The sequence below is a fragment of the Typopeltis vanoorti genome, chromosome 19, assembly GCF_054136105.1.
Source record: "Typopeltis vanoorti isolate ZY-2024b chromosome 19, IOZ_Tvanoo_1.0, whole genome shotgun sequence".
Classification (NCBI taxonomy): domain Eukaryota; kingdom Metazoa; phylum Arthropoda; class Arachnida; order Uropygi; family Thelyphonidae; genus Typopeltis; species Typopeltis vanoorti.
In genome coordinates, this window is record NC_143567.1 from 15,585,296 (window position 1) to 15,605,183 (window position 19,888).

At 36.3% G+C, this 19,888-nt stretch overlaps 1 protein-coding gene across 1 annotated transcript in view; it reads right to left on the reverse strand.

The window, feature by feature from the left end:
- Positions 1 to 19,888, reverse strand: part of LOC150095877 (uncharacterized) — a 710,412-nt gene that overhangs the window by 103,404 nt on the left and 587,120 nt on the right. The window contains exons 46-47 of the mRNA XM_090409554.1: positions 13,260 to 13,433; positions 6,314 to 6,475 (exon numbers count right to left, since the gene is read on the reverse strand). Coding sequence (XP_090265680.1) covers positions 6,314 to 6,475; positions 13,260 to 13,433 — 336 coding nt within the window. The remainder of the gene's footprint in view (positions 1 to 6,313; positions 6,476 to 13,259; positions 13,434 to 19,888) is intronic.

The window sequence follows — 19,888 nt, forward strand, 5'->3', positions numbered from 1 at the left end:
GGAATTTTTTTTGGAAAAACTTTACAAAAAGAGGATGTGAGGCATTATTAAATTGTCTTAATCTTAACAGCTCTGATGGACTATATTTATCCCCTTTATGTAAAATAATGCTCCTTAACTCTACTCATCACAGTTAATTAGAAAGGGCCATAAGTTGTGTAGTGTTGAAAAGGACTCCAGAAAGATAAGTGCTATTTTGAGTAATAACTGGCAATATTTCATGAATTTTAGGATTGTACTATTTATTTTTGACAATGAAGTGTGTCTACATGATATTTGGTCTGATTTCTGCCTGATTTATTAGTTGAAATTGCCTTTTTTAAATATAACACAATGGCGGTTAGCCTAGTGGCTGTGTGCTTTGCAACTATATGCCTGGGGAAGGAGTGGTCTAGGTTCGATTCCCATTGGTGACGTGAGGACCTTCCTCAGCCATAGCCAAGTTAGCCGGTCTTGGGCGTGGATAGTAGGGTTTTTCATCCTACAAAGCGGGCCAACTGGCCTTGAGAACTCAACACTACAGACATAGGATACACCAGGGCGTAGGGCTGATCACCTTATCCTGTGAACAGTTTAAAGTCCGATGATTAATAAACCCTCAACACCGCAGAGTAAAAGAGGGAAAGTAAGATGAGATGAGGTCAAACACTGGGCATCAACTGGTGCAACTAGGCGAGTGCTGCAAAAATCAAGAGGCATTAACGACATAGACTTTTCAAAAATGATATGATGTTGTGAGTGCAATATGTATGCATAGTGGATTGTAAGGGATGTGTTTGTGGAGAGAATGAACAAGAGAAAGTATGGATTTGCTGGAATTGTGATATATTATTAGACCATGAGGCAACGAATGAGAAACTGACTGAAAAGATGGAAGATGGTGTACATGAAAGAAACGGAAATGAAATGAAAGCTAGAGAAACTGAAGTAGTGAAAGAATATAAGAAGGTAGAAGTAAAAGTTAGCGACAAGGGAGTGAAAGAAAGTATGAATGAGGAAAAATGGAAGGTGCAGCAGAACGAGAGGTAGCAAGACTGCAAGAGAGTGAAATTGTCGGAATGCAAGATTTGATAAAACAGTTATTGAAAATGAAAAATGAAATGAGGCATATACGGAGTTAGACATCTAGTGGAAACTTATGAAAGTGTGCAAGAGAATAGAATGAAACAAAAAAGAGTAAAAGAGGTGACGAATGACTCCAGTAGTATATGGAGATATTCCATAGTTAGAGGACTAGTTGCTGAGAGAGTCCATAGGGTCTGCTATCCAGGAGGGGGAAATGAACAAAATAATTCAGGCATTGGACATGAGGGAGAAACAAGAAAGAGCGTTAGTCATGATTGCGGAAACAAATGATCTAAGTGGGCAAAAGAAGGATGTGAGAGTGAATATCAGGAGGCTACTGAGAAGAGAGAAAGATAACAGTGTAGTAAGAAAGGTTGCTAGTGTGTTGCGAAGTATGACGATGAGTTCTGATGGAGAGATGAACTTCTGATGGAGGTATGCTAGTGGAGCTGTGTGACGAGAAAGGAATACAGTTTTTGGATTTATGGCATGCATTTAAGGGAAGAATGAAATTATACACGCATGATGCACTACATATAAATGACTTTGAAGTGAGTGCACTAGAGAAAGTGTTGCCGGATGGAAATACAATGTGTGATGCATGCAAGAGATCAGAAGGAAGAGATGAAGGGAAAAATCAGGAGAGTGGTATTGAAGAGACAGAGAAAGGCTTGGTAGTAGAAACAGTAGTAGTGTGAGAGATGAAGAGAGAATGGGAATGCTAGAAGAATAGGGAAACAGGAGGAGCCTGGGTGGACAGGGAGACATGACATAGGGAGAGTGGATGTTGAAAGTGTTGGTGAATGTGCGTATGAAAGATGGAGTATATTGCGATGTGGGTGACAAAGTTGAGACTGAGCAGATATATGTGGTAAGTGGTGATTGGGCAGGTGTTGTGGGGCTTGGATAGGGATGGTTATAGACCAAAAAAATGAATTACTGTGTTTGTTTACAGATGCCAGAAGTATCAGAAATAAGGGAGATGAAATGGTTTCACTGATTGAGTTTATTTGCCACAAAATCATTGGAATAAGAGAAACATGGGTGGGTCTTCATGAGTCTCTGACTTCTTGGAGATCTCTCTTAATAATAATGCCACACCCCTCACCAACTTTCACACTGGTGTTCAGTTTTCACTGTTTACATCTTCTACAAAGACTTCCATGGCCAGTGTTTACTTGAACAAACATCAATAATTCTGCCACCCTCTGTTAAATCCATTGAAATGTGTGCAGGAGTTATTTACTACTCCTTCACAGTTCAACTCCAAACTCATAGAAAAAAATTCTCCTTTGTTTACTCTCCCTCTGCTGCTGCCTTTGGAACCATCTCTCACCATGTTTCCCAAGGAATATAATCCACAGTTCTTTGTATCAGATATGAACAAGTTCCTTCTTTCCCGTTCATGGTACTAAGATACTATAGGTTGACCAACCTCCTGTGTGTGGAATCATAATATTAAAAAAATAATAAAATAAAATAAAACCTTAAAATGTCTTAGCTATGAACTGAATCAACTGAGAGAGAGAGAGAGAGAGAGAGAGAGAAATATGTCCTACTACACCCCCCAAATCAATTCTAAACATGCTATATTATGTTTAAAATTAGATTTTCTAATTTGATAACTAAGTTATTATTTCAGCCTAGTGAACTTGCTTCCTCATCCTGGTAAATGGTTTTACTCAGCAATTTTAGCATTTAGATCCTGGTAGTGGCGTAGCTGGAGGGGGGGGGGTCCACCCCGGGCAGCAGCAGCACTTTGAACCTTACTCTTTATGTCATTTTGACTTTTTGTGTTTTTTTTGGTGTGTATTGAGCGGGGTGGCAAACTCAGGGACTGCCCCGGACAGCAAAAGCTATAGCAATGCCGTTGGATCCTGGTATGAAAGAAAGAAAGAAAGAAAGCTGTAAGCAGAGTTTATTTCTTTGATCTGGCAAGTGCATATTCTCTCTGCCAACTAGATACTTGTAAGTCATTTGCACTGCAATTATAAATCATAAATCTTTTATACTGCAGTTTCTTATCTAAACATTTATCATCACTTGTAGATATGTAAAGGATTTATAATTACCTGATACTGTTACACTATATTTAAGATTGCATACCAGGTACTATTTAAACAACATGGCTAAAATGCTCCAAAATGTATGGTCATTAAAATTATAAGGAAGCTTTTGAGTTTGTCTAGGCACCAATTCATTATGGTTGCATTTTTAAAACTCTTCATAGTCTTACCACATTGCTACTACCAAAGCTACTTTTTCCCATTACTCTCATCACCTAAAGTACCAATGAAAACTAAATTCACTTTCATCTTTGAACTATTCACCAATTTTCAACTCATCCAACAGAGTTATTCACTAGATGGTCAAGAATTACATTCCTGACCATCTAGTGAATAACCCTGCAGAATCATGTCCAGGAGTCAGAATAGAGTAGTATAAAGTAGTACTGTTGAGACCATGTTTGGACTTGGAGTGGTACCCTCTGTGTATGGATATTATGTCCATAAGTCTTTTACTTCCTGCTGCACATACTGGCTCAGCAAGTTTCTGCATACTTATGCAGCTTTAAAAAGAATATCTACGAAGCAATGCTTGGCACTGCACCAAAGATAGGACACTTCAATATTACCAAAAGATATATTTGGGAACATAAAAGATGCAGAAAGTTTAAACAAAGCTAAGCTTTAGAAAGCATCCAAAATGACAATATTTTTTCCAATAAAGGAAAAATCCACCAACAAGAAAAGCCTGCAATTTTTACAGTTGATACAAATATAAATGAAAATGTATAAATGGAGTGTGATGAAAGTTCTAACGAAATGAAATGTGCAGTATGTTTTAAAGAATGCACCATCTCACATTTACATTGATTGCAAACTGCAGTGCATGTAATATGTGGTTTAAGTGCAGATGAAGAACCTAATGGGTTGTCTCAGACTGTGTATTTTGTGATTTTAAGTTTACAAGACTCTACAAGAATTCTTCTACTTTGAGAAAGATCCACTTACTTTAATCTTTCCTATAAGGCCTTATCAGCCAACTCTTCTTATTTTATGACCCTTATGCTATTAGAATACTTGAGGGTCATGGGGTCTTTTCATTTCTGGCCTTACAACTATGCCCTCTCTATAAACCTTACTATAATTCTTCTATAATCTACTCTTTCCCCCTTCAATATACCCTATTCCTCCTATGAGTTTAAATTCGGAAGAAGGCTAGTTCAGAAGCCTTAAGGTAGCAGCCCTACCACTGAACTATTCCATCGTCAGGCTAGTCCCCTAACATGGAGAACATAACTCTACTTGTAAGCTGACAGAAAAAGATAATCAGATTGAATCCATGGAAAACAACCCTGGAATGGAAAAGATAAAACAAAAATGGAAACGACAAAATATAATACACATAGCAAACTGGAATGTAAGAGGAATAGCATATAAAGAAATAGAATTAGACCAACTATTAAATGAAAGAAATTTTAAAATAGCAGTAATCACTGAAACAAAAAAGAAATTAAAACGAACAAGCAGAACGAGCACAAGCAGGAGTTACGATCTGGATTCATAACTCCCTTTCAAAACAGTTAAAACATTATAAATTACGGAATGAAAGAAAAATAGAAGCTAGAATAAAAATACCAGAGAAAGTGACTCTTTGTAGGATATGTAAGCACAATCAATGATCGAGTGGTATACAGGTCAGAGTTTTGTGAAATGTATATGTAAACAAAGATGTAAACTTTTCACACAAAATGCTTGTGTGAAAAGAAAAGTTTAAGCAACTCAAAGTGCCATAGTTCATCATGTCCAAATAAATAAACAAATCCCTCTTTCCATACTGTTTACATATTGTTTCTGCTTACTTGGTTCATCTGTATTCAAATGACTTATAAATAAATTCATGAAAAGGAAAATCGTATTTGTTATTCTAGAAATATAACAGACCATTGGAACATTTTGCAAACCAATATTTATTTTTTATATACTTTAACCAGATCTATTTAGTTATTCTATAGATTGCTTAGGCATTTCATAAAGTATCTAAAGTATGAAATAAATTCTTGTTTCTTACTCTAAAATGACCCCTTATTATTCTACAGAATACCTAGTTATCCTATAGAATTACAGTGGTATCTTGCTAATCCGAACTAATAAAAACCGTGCTCGTTCAGATTAGCGAGTTTTCCTCCAAGAGACAACAATAACTAGCGTTTAAGACAAAAATAATCAGATTCTAATGGTACATCAATTTAATTCTGTAAATAAATTAACTGATAGACAAAGGCTACTGTACTGTCATGTAAAACAAAAAAAAAATACAGTACACAAGTTTATTTTAAGAAAAAATTTAATTTGTTATGTACCTGTATTTTGAGGATTCTGATTTAGTAAAATTGCATAGTTCAGTACATAACTTAATTTGCATAAAAAATATCACTTTCTTGTACTCAACACAAAAAAATAACACAGAAAAAAAGTTTTTTTATTTCTTTGTAAAAAAGTCACTGATTTTCTTTTGCTTCTTGGATTTGAATTTTCGAATGCTTCTTCTCAGAGCTGCATTAGCAATAAAATTTTGTGGAATAGCGTATCATTCTGCTTAGCCCATTTTATACACATATTAAAAATGTCAACTGCCTCTTCATGTTTTACTTTTTTTTTTCTTCGAGTTCTTTATCGTCATCATCATCTTCTAATTCATTCTGTAGCATTATATTTATAATTTCAGCATCTGATTTGATTTCGAATTCACTTTTGGTTCTATCTGTAATTCATTCCGTAACGGATGTTACGGAATGAATTACATTCCGTAATTCATGAAATTTCAAAATCTGGATTTATATTTTTAACCAAATTAGGCACGTTTTGAATTTCCTCTTTTTGTATATATTTGTGATTCATACTGACAATACAGTACGTACTGTACACTATAAAAAAGCAAACGTGAACACAATAAATCAAAAGAGGCCTCCATTATAACCATACAATCGACAGTATGAAAAAAAAAATTCTCTGTAATAATAATAAAATAAATAATAATAGTTAAAATAATAATTATTAAATAAAAATAATAGTACACAAAATAATAATACGTAACAAATAAAACTTTTTTTTTCTTTCAAACCACAGTTCGGATTACTGGAGGGTTCAGATTAGCGAGATACCACTGTATATACTTTGATGGTAGCATACCTATTGCATTAAAACTACTTTGTGATGCATAGAATTACAATAGGTGGGCTCACCTCTACATTCTTGTGATGATACTGCTTGATTACTACGTGTTGTAAGACCAGCTCCGCATGAGAAACAGCTAAATGCACCTTCAAATGGCTGAAAGAATCCATATCCACAAGGTCTGCAGACACCAACATTTTCATCATAGTATTTGCCAGGAGAACAGCGTTCTGTTTAAAAAAATAATAATTAAAGAATCAAATAAATTTATATATTTTTACTTTGTTTGTTTAGTTTATTCTTTGCTTGAAGCAATAAAGAAACAAACAATTAGTAATCATTCTTCATTAAAAATATTCATATAAAATAGATACAAGATATTTGGTCCCTCCCCACCCCGGGACTTCAAGAAGGTATATGAAATAAAAAAGGTAGATAAATGAAAAACATAAGTTGAATTTCCAAATAATACAGCAATGTGTACACATTATTTGCTCTACTCTATTCAGTGCCATAACGGAACAATTAAATTGTTCCGTTATGGCACTGAATAAGTGCAGCTATAGCAAAGATTTAATTTATAAAGATAAGTATACAGAGAATCTCATATTGAGTCATTTCATTTCATGGAATCTCATCCTTCCAAAATAAGAAACATACAAGGAACAGATGTCATGGATATACTGTAATCCCTCAAAGATATCTTATAAGTCACTATGTGCTGATGACTGGTTATCTGATATAAAGATGAGAAACATCTATAAGGATGAGTGGGAGATAGCAGTCTCACAAGAAGAAGAAAGGGATATTGGATGGGGAGTAGAAATTCAAGCAGCACACTGTAAAAGTCATCCACTGTATAAGACTTTGATCAGACCGTATGAGCCAACTAAATCTGATTATCCAGATTTTGTGGAGATGAAGAGGCTTTGTTTGGAAAGAATACATTGGTAGAAAACAAAGTTGATATCAAGCCAGTGGTATAAAAGCTGTGAGGGAAGATTGATAGAATGCAATCAGTGTGGTTGATAGAAAGAAGGGCAAGAGGCATTAGACCACTGTTTCTCAATGTGGGGCATATGCCCCACAGGGGGGCAATTAGAAAATGTACATGTACCTATTTATATTATACTTTTTCAGAACTTGGCTGACTATTATGCTAGGTGGGGCATCAAAATCTTTGAGACGTTGAGGTGGGCCATGATCCAAAAAAGGTTGAGAAACGCTGCATTAGACCGAGGCATCCTCCACTCCTTCTAATGGGTAAAAGGAGAGAACAAGGAATGGATTGCATATTGCGATGAGAGGTAGGTTTCTTGCATAGAGTAATAGGCACACTGTAATACATTACCAGAAGGAATTTGGTGTACAAATAAATTTAAAGCATGGATGACAGGCTTATGGTTTAAAGCAATCCTCCAAAAATAGGTCCTTTAATTCCATAGAGATACTATGGAATGATGATGATGATGATAAAATCGTGAAAAACCTTGATTTTGTACTTTTAAAAGGGCAACACTGAAATAAATGTAAAATCAAGGAAATAAAAATTATGCATCTTAAAGAAAAACACCGATTATCTTGCTACAGAACTTGGGAAATTTAAAATGCATTTAAAATACTGTACAGCATACATGTTTGAAATACTTTAATCCACAAGAAAATTGAGTTTGTCTTCATGAAATTTTTCAGTTAACCTAATCAATCACTTTTTATGAGTTTGTAACACATAGAACAAAGCTTTGGCAAGTCACATAATAATAATAATAATAACATAGAACATATTGATTATTAGAAACATGTATTCATAAGAATTAATATACGCAATAATAAAATTATTTTCATCAGTGAACATTATTATTATTATTACCCAAAACCTCATGGAGTCAAAGACTCATCTGGGAGGTCCTTTTATCACACACACAGCTCATCATACCATGCCTTGAACACATTCAAACTCCTTGAAGACACCACACTCTCAGGCAAGGCATTCCAATCATTTACAACTCTGCATGAAAAAAACCTGCCTCTCATCCCCCCTACTCACACCCTCTTTATACAGTTTCCAGGGATGACCACTGGTTCTCCCCCAATACCCACTATTTTCTGTAGAACTTCTTCAGCATTGATCCTATAACAACCTCTTACCAACTTATAGGTCTCTATCATATCTCCCCTCTTCCTCCTTTCCACCAGACTCTGCAAATTACATCTTCTCAATCTTTCCTCATACTCGACATTCCAGAGGTCAGAAACTACCTTAGTCAGTCGCCTTTGGACCCTTTCCAACATCTCTTTATCCTTCTGAAAACCCGGTGACCAAATCTGGGCACAATAGTCCATGTGTGGCCTAATCAAAGCCTTATACAATGGAACAAGAATCTCCCTACTTCTACACGTCAGTGTCCTCTGCATCATTCCCAGAAGCCTTTGTGTTGTCTTCACAATTTTGGCTATGTGTCCCCTAAATTCCAGATTCTTATCCACTATCACCCCCAGATCTCTTTTTTCTTCCATCTCCAACAATATATCCTCAACAAGCATAAATTCTGCATCCTATCTTTGTTTTCCAAATTTTAAAACCTTACATTTTGCAACATTGAACTCACATCCCCATTTCTGTGCCCAATCACTCAATTTATTCAAGTCTTCTTGTAAGGCCACAACATCTTCACTACTCTTCATGGTTCATCCCAACTTTGCATCATCTGCAAACAACTGAATATCTCCATCCAAATCTTCACTAATATCATTAATATACAAGTTAAACAGTAATGGCCCTAAAACAGACCCCCGAGGCACTTCACTGGTGACCTTCCTTTTTCTGGATATCACTCCCCCATACACAACTTGTTGATACCTATCAGACAGCCAGTCTCCAGTCCAATGCACTAATCTAATATCCAACCCCATCTGCTCTAGTTTGACTATCAATTTATCATGAGGTACTCTATCAAAAGCCTTTGTGAAATCTAAGTATATTATTGTGCATCCTTCTCCTCTGTCCAAGGAAGCAGTCACTTTATTGTAATAAGTAAGTAGATTACTAAAACATGACCTCCCTTTAGCAAATCCATGCTGTCCATCAAAGATAATACCATTGTTGTCAACCCAACTCTGGATCCTAGTTCTCACAAACTTCCCAACAATTTAACCACAACATCTGATACACAGATATTCCTATAGTTTGATGCTCGAGTTCAATCACCTCCTTTATGAAGTGACACAATCTTGCCCTCTTTCCACTCCTTAGGAACTTGACCGAGTGCAGGACTCGTATTAAAAAAATATGTCAAGGCAGGTGTCAACTCCCTGGCACATTCCTTCCAAATACGTGGTGATATATTATCAAGCCCCACAGCCTTATTAACATTTAGTTTACTCAATTCCCCATACACCTCTTGCTCAGTTACTGTCAGTCTCTCTCTCTCCATCATCAACTGCTCTCAATCTCTCCATGAAGTCACATTCACAAGATTGAAAGAACTTTATGAACTGCTCATTAAGTATCTCCACCAGACATTCTGCAACAGCTGTCTTTATACCATTTTCCCCAATCAATGTCATCCTTCCATAATCATTCTTTCTTTTGCTGGCTACATATTGACCAAGTCACCCTCCTTGCCTGGTCTTTGTAGACCTCATGGAATTGGTTATTTCCACTTCTCTTATGCTGCCTCCACAATGCCCTTTTTCTCTGTATCGCATGCTTAATCTCTTTGTTCATCCATCTCACACCTACCTTATTTAACCTTCTCACCCTTGGAATACATTTAGACATTGCATCTACTAGATAGTTTTTGAAAATCCCCCAAGCTGCATTGATCTCTTTCCGGCTAACTCCTCATTCCATGCTACACCTGCAAGCTGTTTCCTGAGTGCTTCATAATCACCCCCATGTGCTTCACCTTGTGAATACAAGGCGAAGCACAAACAAAGGAATTATCATTTAACCTTCATGGAGTCAGAGACTTATTGTGGAAGTATACATTATCATTCACAAAGCACATCCAACCATGCCTTAAACTGATTCAAAGTGTCTACATTTACAACACACTCGGGTAATGCATTCCACTCACCAACCATTCCATGCAAAGAACCTTCTCTTCACTCTTCTGCTTACATCCTCCTTTTTAAAGATGGCCTCTTGTCCTATTCCCCTTTCCCATTCTTGAAAAAATTTCTTCCATGTCAACCTGATACCAGCCCATGACTAACTTATGTCTTAATCACATCCCTCCTCCTATTCACGAGGCTTTGCAATTGATATTCTTTCAATCTGTCTTCATACTCCACATTCCAAAGACCACTGACTACTTTTGTGAATCTTCTCTGGACTTTTTCCAACATATCCTCGCCACCATAAAAACCTGACAACCAAATTTGTGCACAATAATCCATATGAGACCTGATCAAGACCTCTTATGGATTATTGTGCTGACAGTGAACTGACAGTTCCACCTGCCTGCCCATACCATTCCAACTTTCCTTCAAATTCACTTTATACATTCACAACTGTACATCCTTTGTCTTCATGACTCAGTCATCTTGGCATTCATTATCTTTACTCTCCTTCTCAACTCCCTATTATCATATCTAGGCAATATGCTAAATCACCTTCTCAACAAAACTATTATCCTTCACCTGTTGCAATAATTATTTCAAATTCTTTTCTACATTCTTTTTTTTTTATCATTTTTTTCACTCTCCAATTGCTCACAACTTTGCCATAATACTGATGCCATTTCATCCTTCCATGTAAGGTATCAGATATTTGACTCAATGTACCAACTGGGAAACATGTTTTATGCACCTGGTTAATTATGCCACCTCAAATAATTAAATCTCTATATAACACTACCTGATCATTCACTGATACTTGCTTCAGCCTCTAGCTTGCTCATTTACATCAGTCAATTCTCCCCCCCCCCCCCCCACCACCATTCAGTTTCAATCTTCACTTTATTAACTCATGCCTACAGCGTTTCCACTCTATTACGAGGGTGGTCTGAAAAGTTCTCAGCCTCGACCATAGATGGCAACACTATGGCAAGATTTTTTTTTTTTTTTTGTAAGTTGATACATGACTTACAAATGATACATTTGTAAGTCATAAGCATCCATGTGAAATTGCAAGCCATTCTATCAAGTAGTTTGTTTTATACAGCTGTCTGAAGTACAAGTGTTGTCTGTATCCCTTGAAATGGATAAAACTAAGTATCGTGCAGTTATAAAATTCTTTGTAAAAGAAGGTTTAATGCCGAACGAAATTCATTCAAAGTTCATAAAAGTTTCTGGGCACTCTTCTCCTTCATTTTCGACAATTAAGAGATGGATAGTGTTTAAACGTGGCTGTACCAGCCTTGAAGATGATCCACGTGAAGGATGTCCAAAAAGTGTAACAACACCAGAAATCATTGATCAAGTGCACAATATGGTATTGGATGACTGGCAAGTCAAAGTGCGTGAAAGTGCTGAGACTATAGGCATTTCAAAAGAACATGTAGGATATATTTTGCATGAAGAACTGCAAATGAAAAAGCTTTGCACAAGATGGGTGCCGCGCTTGCTCACAGCAGATCAAAAACACACTCGCATGAAAATCTCTGAATGGTGCTTGGAGCATTTTAACAAGAATAAAACTGATTTTGTGCATCGATTTATTACTATGGATGAGACTTGGATTCACCATAACACCAGACTTCAAACAGCAGTCAAAACAGTGGACAGAAGCCGGTTGTTCAGCACCAAAGAAGACAAAGTCAGTTCCATCAGCAGGAAAGGTCAAGGCATCAGTGTTTTGGGATGCTAAGGCATCTTGTTTATTAGTTATCTTGAAAAGGGAAAATAATAACTGGGGAATATTATTCCGATATTTTAACTAGACTAGAGAAACAATTTGTGAGAAAAGACCCAGTTTGGAGAAGAAAAAATCATCTTTCATCAGGACAATGCACCTGCCCATAAAAGTTATGGCAATGGGAAAATTAAGGGATCTGCACTATGAATTGTTGGAACATCCACCCTATTCCCCAGATTTGGCTCCCTCTGACTTCTGTCTCTTGCCAAAACTAAAACTCTTCCTCACTGGTCAGCATTTTTCTTCGAATCAAGAGGTGATTTGTAGCTGTAGAGGGGTATTTTGCAGATCTTACTGAAAGCCACTACAGGGACGGGATAATGGCGCTGGAAGCATCGCTGGAATAAATGTATTAGTCTTAAGGGAGATTATGTTGAAAAAAAAAATATTTTTTTTGAAATTATAAATTAATTTTTTTATTGTTAGGCTGAGAACTTTTCAGACCACCCTAGTACATTTACTATTGTTACTGGCAGTTTGATTTGTCTTTGGATTACTTTTAGTATGTTATTCTCATTTTTCGAATGCTCCAGTCTATCAATGTACTTCTCACATGTTCTATACATGTAAGGTGTAGGGTATCTGTGTAATACTTTTCTTTTCTTCATTCAACCTAACAGACTATTTTGTTAGACTATGCAAAAATTGTTATAATGCATATAACAATTTTTTCAATCTTCATACTAAAACTTTCTGCACTGCTGGAATGAGTTTGCTTTTTTTTATATATATTCCATTTTTGAAATGCTAACCACCAACAAGAAACTAAATAGCAACAAATGAAATCTGCTAAGAAAATTAAGAATCAAGAAAATTAGGCTAATACCACCACCATCACAGAATGCCTATATCCAACCTGGAAAAAAAATGAAGTGCTATTACAAAAAAATAAAATAATAAAATAAAAAATAAATACACCATATAAATTATAAAAACAGTTTTCTCAGTACAGTTCAAAAATGCTGCTATATTCTTTCGCAAAACTAGAGGTATCTTAATGCTAATTTAAAAATGCTTCCAGAATGATGAGATAAAGAATGACTATGGAATATATTTTTAAAAAAAACAACAACTTATTCATGATTAAAGGTTATTTGGATTTTGAAAAGTTAAAAAATTTTCAATATATTTTTAATAAAAAGAAGAAAATTTACCTTTGCACTCTTCTATAGATCTGGCTCCAACAGAATTTGTCACTCCTTGTCGACCAGCAATAATTGGACAAGACTTACAAACAAGATTTCCAGTTTCATCCTGATATGATCCTTGTTGACATGATATGCAAGACATGGTTGTATTGTCATAGTATGTTCCAACTGTGCATTCCACTAACAAATAAAAACATTCTATATGTCAAGCGAGCATTTATTTGTTATATGAGTACAAATAACATAATTTGTTAATTTATGCAACAAGAGGATGCTAACATAAATATTTAGTTTGTGTTATTTACCACTTTTAAAAATATGAATAACTATACTAAAAGATATCCAATTTTAAAGATACTTGAAAGATATTCTCAAAATTGAAGAGATGTTGGTTCTTGTAACATTGACAACATATAAAAAGATAGAGTACTTTATGCATAAAGGAAAGGAGAGTGAAATGAGAGAGAGAAAGAGAGGGAGAAATTTTTCTTCTAATCTAATGCAGAGCAAAATTAAAAAACATCATGCCTTAGATTGCAAAATGGGCACGAATTTTGATGTTAGTTCAACTTAGCCAAAAGTTATAGCCATTAGCGAGACTTAGTCAACTGAGGATGATACAGTTATAGGAATAGAATGCAAAGTATATAGTATATTCAGAGAGGATAGAAAGAACAGGATGGGGGTGAGAGAGAATTGCTAATGATAGCAGAGGAATTGAAGCAAAAAGAGTAGAAGTGAAAAAGGAAGACAGGGATGAAGAAAGCAGTTCATGTGAGGCTATCTAATGTGAGATAGAGAACAGGACAAAATATAAAATTGGTTGCCAAAAACCCACCAAAATAACCCAAGTACCAAAACAAACTTCCCAACATAAATAATTATCAAACTGCCATACACCCAGAACACATACAAACCCTACAAATACATCTTCAAACATACTGACTACCAACTAGTATTCACCACAAATCAAAAATTGGCAAATCTCCTAAAACCCACTAAATCTCACACAAAAAGAAAGATTTGAACACCACAACGTAGTCTATAAATTTCCCTGCCAAAAAAAGACTGATATCACCTACACAGGTTCCACCATCAGGTCTTTATGGGGTAGACTACAAGAACATTTCCGTGATTGTAACATCCCTATTCCAGAACATTTAAACACTAAAAAACGCAACATCAAAAAGAAAAATCGAATACAAAGCACAGGGAAAACAGAAATAGCTGTTCATGCCCTTGAACAAAAACATACCCCGCAAATCGATAAGGCCATCATAATAGACAGATAAGACAATGAAACATTGCTTAGAATATCGGAAACAATAGCCATAAAATGTGAAGCAAACTCTATCAACGTCCACCGGCCCTGCATAATCTCCAAGGTTTGGAAACTTCACAACGTAAAATTGAGGTCACAACCCCGACTAATAGGTGATAACACACACTTCAAATGCAGAAACACCAAACCAACCTGACATAGCATCCACTTCCTCCATGAGTTCAGACAACGACCAAGCATAGTCGAAACGGACCGCACCCCGTCAACCCCCTTTTCTCAAACTCCCCCTATAAAAAATCAGTTGCTGTTTTCAACAATTTCACCCTTTCCCACCCCTAATAATATAATATAATATATATGTATGTATATATATATTATACAAAAAAACCTGTTTTTTTTCTATTTTAATTCTCCCACATTGCCTAAGACCCCCCCCCCCACACACACACACTTCCTTCCAAAACATCATAATTGCAGTAGTTTGCACACTACAGAAACAAGACAAGTCACAACACTCAAGGAAAAAAAGGTATGTGTAAATTTCTCTTTCTTTATGCTACATATATTTGTTGGTAAATATACATCTACAATGCCATAAGAATCTGTGAGTAAAAAGCCAATGACATTTACACAGGGGCACTCCTAAACAGAAGCAGGCAAAATAGCCGTAAATGTAATAATTGGCTGTTGCTATAATCCAGGAGGTATAAAGAAGAATGTAGATAACATGCATTGGCAAATTAGCATGATGAGTGCAGGTCAAGTAATTATTATAGTGAATTTCAACTATGGGAACATAATCAAATTGAGAGGAGGAATGGTTACAGGAAGGAAATGAGAAATTTATATAGCTGCTGATAGATAATTATCTGAGATAGCATGCAATGGAGGAGACATGAGTTCAAGAGAGTCAGATCTGGTCATAGCATCAGAGAAATTAACAACAACTAACCTAGTTATGCTCCTCCACTTGGGGAAAATGATCATGTAGTCTTGATCTAGGAGATTTCTAGACATACAGAATTTTCTGTTAAGAAGGGATATATGTAGAATTAAAAAGCAGGTGATTATGACAAGCTGAAGAGTCAGCTTTTAGCAGTGCCATCTAAAAAGAATTTGGAGGGGAAATATGCTGGTGGTGCACACGGAAGGAGGTAAAGGGGGGATGTTTGGAGCGAGTAGTACCAGACTGTATATCCAGAATCAGAAGGATAAATCAGGTAGGAGTTGATGGATGAATGGCATTATTAAGCAGGAGTTGTAGACAAAGAAAAAGTTGGGGGGGGGCATAAAGATAAGTGATCAACATGTCCATGAACAGTGTAAGGTACAGGCAAGAGGGATGACCTGTATGGTAAGGAAGACCAAAGCTAATTATGAGAGAAAACTAGCTAATGAGGCCAAAAGAAATCCTCAAGAGTTCTTTTGCTATGTGGAAAAAGAGAAATGACTATGGAAGGATGACTTTAAAGTGTTTAATGGCAGGAGGTTGAATTACTGAGTGATAATTTTTCTAGGGGTATACCAATTAGGTGGTGGTGTTGCAATGCTAGATGTGATATTGACTGATGAGAGGATTGAGGTGGAAGAAATGGAGGTGATCAGAATATTGCATAGCCTTAATGGCCAACATTGAGGCCAAATTAGATGGCCAATATGCCATCTAAGCCTAGATGGCATTTCGGCCTGTGTATAACAAGAATGTGCAAGGGAATTATCAGCACCTCTAGACCAAGCTGTTTATTTTAACCTCAGTAATGAAAAGGAGTGAAGAGGACAAAATAGTTCCACTACATAAAGGAGTCTGAAAGACAGAAGCAGCAAATTATAGGCCAATCACCATTTCAAGAGTGGTGGTTTAAGTATTAGAGAAACTGGTAAAAGACAGAATTCAGTACTGGATGGATAGGAACATGATACTCTAAGGGGCCACACTGTTTTGTGAAGGGTGGGTCTTGTTTTAGTGATTTGCTTATTTTTTATAATATAAATATTTTTTATAAAGGCAACTGCTACTCAGTGATACTGCTGGCTTTATATTCCACAGGATTCCACAAAGAATTCTGATGCATAAATTGAAGCAAATGGGGATGGATATGAATCTGGCAATTTGGATTAGAGGATGACAGATATCAAAGAGTGGTTTATGAAGGAGTTGAGTCCAGGAGAAGGCAGGTGACTAGTGATATATATATCACAGAGCTCAATGGCTAGTCCTCTGTTGTTTAATTTGTACATCAAGGGGTGCTTAAGGGTCAAAGCTGTATAACTGAGAGGAGACCTCCACATAGCCTTTAAAGGAATGCGGAGAACCGACCAGGCTTCTGACCTAATGTCCAATCCTCACCTTCTCGTGGTGCACCCTGTTGGGTATCTACTTTGATACTGAACGAACGAGGATGGGCTGGCAATTTGGGATTTAGCCGACCAAATTGTATTCTTATTGGTTAAACCAAATTAAAAAATGATGGTACAACATGACAAAATTTCATGCCGGCTGGAGCGTCGCCCGGTTAAACAAGGCCCCCGTTGTTTTCGCCAGGGAACCAGGGCGAACAGCGAAAAGTCAGCTACTGGAACAAATCTGAAAACAAACCCCAACTCAACATCACCAGAGTTAAAGATCGATACTATCAACATAAGAAGCCTAAATGGCAAAGAAATGGAGCTAGTTGAGGAATTAGATAAGTAACAGATCGACATAATAGGGGTGACTGAAACAAAAAAGACCAAAACTGGTGAGATCTTTCTGAGCAATAAATACAAAATGTTATATTCAGGCAATGACAATCAAGGAAAAGAAGGAGTAGCCATAGTATTCAACACAAAATACGAGGCTAATCTTCTTGAATGGCAGTCAGTCTCAAGTAGAGTAATGTGGGCAAATATGAAAATGGGGAACTGGATAATGAGACTTATTTGTGCCTATCGTCCCACAGAAGGTTCTACTAAGGTAGAAGTGGAGGAATTTTTTGACGCTTTAGAAAAAGCAACTGACACAATGAAAAAGGAAAAGTTGGTCCTTGTTGGGGATCTAAATAGCAGAGTAGGAAATGATTGTGAGACATACAAAAATATTTTGGGAAAATTTGGTGAAAAGAGCAAAGCTAATAATAATGGCAAATATCTGTTGGATTTCTGCTCAGGACATGGACTGGTTATTACACCATGTTCCAACATAAAAATGTGCACAAATTCACATGGAGAGAAGAGGGTAGGAATAAGAAAAGTCTCATTGACTATGTTATTGTTGATAGTGATGTTTTCTCCCTGGTGCAGGACACCAGAGTGTTCTGCAAGGAGGATTTGAAATTGGAAGTGATCACTATTTAGTCTTGAGCAGGATAAAATTGAATTTCATATTGAAAAGAATAACATGTAAGAAAGTTTTAAAGCGAATAAAAGTTGAGCAGCTCTCAGATGTGAACTGCAGACTGAAATACACAAAGCTTATTGAAGAAAAAATGAAAGAGTTTGAGAAGAGGAATCAAACCTTGGAGATTCAGTGGCAAACTCTGAAGAAAACATTGATTGATTCTGCCAGAGAGGCATGTGGTGAGGTTGTGTGCAAGGATAAAAAAATCAGAACTCCCTGGTGGACACAGGAAGTTAAAGAGGCAGTGAAGGAAAAGAAGAAAGCATATCAAAAGTTCCTGTCAAATAAGTCAGCTTGTGCTCTTAGAGAATACAGAGACAAATGTAAGAAAGCTAAGAGTGTGTAAAACTAGCTAAACAAAAGTCATGGGAGGACTTTGGCAAGAATATAGAAAATAAATATCAAGAAGGTGGCAAAATATTCTGGAGGTTGTTGAAGAAGCTTAGGAATGGAGGAAAGAGTGCTGTAAAAGGAGTTAGAGATGATAAAGGTGACATGAAAACAGGAGAAAAAGATATCCTTGAAGTATGGAGTAATTACTTTAAAAAACTGCTAAATGAAACAAGCAGTGATGACAGCACAGTGATAAAAAACATTGACCAGGCATGAAGTCAGGAATACATATCCATACTTGAAGTAGAAAAAGCCATCAAAGGCTTGAAATGTAGATGATATTCGACCAGAAATGCTGAGGTATGGTGGTATAAAAGTCTTACAGTGACTGCACTGCATAGTTCAGAAAGCCTGGACAGAGGGACGAATTTCCGATGATTGGAGTAGAGCTCTCATAGTACCCATATATAAAAAGGGAAATAAAACTGAATGTGAGAATTACAGAGGTATTTCCCTACTGAGTGTTCCTGGCAAGATCTATGCAAGTATACTTGAAAAATGGTTGAGAAGAATTGTGGAAGAAAAGCTTGGTGAAGAACAAGCTGGATTCAGGCCAAATAGAGGCTGTCAGGATCAGATCTTCACTTTACGACAAATAGTCGAGAAAGCCTGGGAATATAACAAACATCTGTATTTAAGTTTTGTCGATTTGGAAAAGGCATATGACAAGGTGCCAAGAGAGAAGCTATTCAATACGCTGCAGTTATATGGTGTCAATGGGGCATTATATATGAAGCAATACTTAGTCTTTATTTGAGTTGTAAGTCAGCAGTTAGAATTGAAGGAAGTACAGGAAGATGGTTTAATGTTAAATCTGGTGTGAGACATGGACGTACATTATCCCCTCTGTTATTCATTATCTATATGGATCACATTATAAAGGAAAGTGGTATTAAACCTGATATCAAAATTGGAGATGTTAATGTCAGCTCTTTGCTTTATGCGGATGATGGTTATACTTCTAAATAAATCCGCTACAACTCTGCAAGATTCTCTGATTAAATTGAATAACTGTTGTAATAGATATGGTATGAAGGTCAGCAATAAAAAGACAAAGACAATGAAAATAGGCAGAATCACTGAAATTATCTACTGTGTTGTGAATGGAGAACCTGTGGAACAAGTAAAACATTTCAGCTACTTAGGCACGATTTTTACTGAAGATGGTAAATTAAATATAGAAATAGACAACAGAATCAGCAAAGCTGGTATGGTGGGAAGTCAATTGAATAAATTCATATGGAGTAAGAGAGAAATTAGTCGGAACACTAAATTAGCTGTATACAAGACAGTGTTCAAACCAGTTTTAACTTATGGATCTGAGAGCTGGGTCAGAAGTAAAACACTCGACAAAAGACTAGAGACCGCAGATATGAGAGTCCTGAGAAAGATTCGAGGCATGAACAGATGGCATCAATGGCAATATCATATTAAAAATGAGGATATTAGGAAAGAACTTGACATTGTCAGCATCCAGGAATGTGTTAGCAGAGCTAATCTCAGGTGGAATGGTCATTTAAATAGAATGGGAGAGGAAAGATTAGCAAAACAAGTGTTCTCTGCAAGGTTGGCAGGAAAACGACC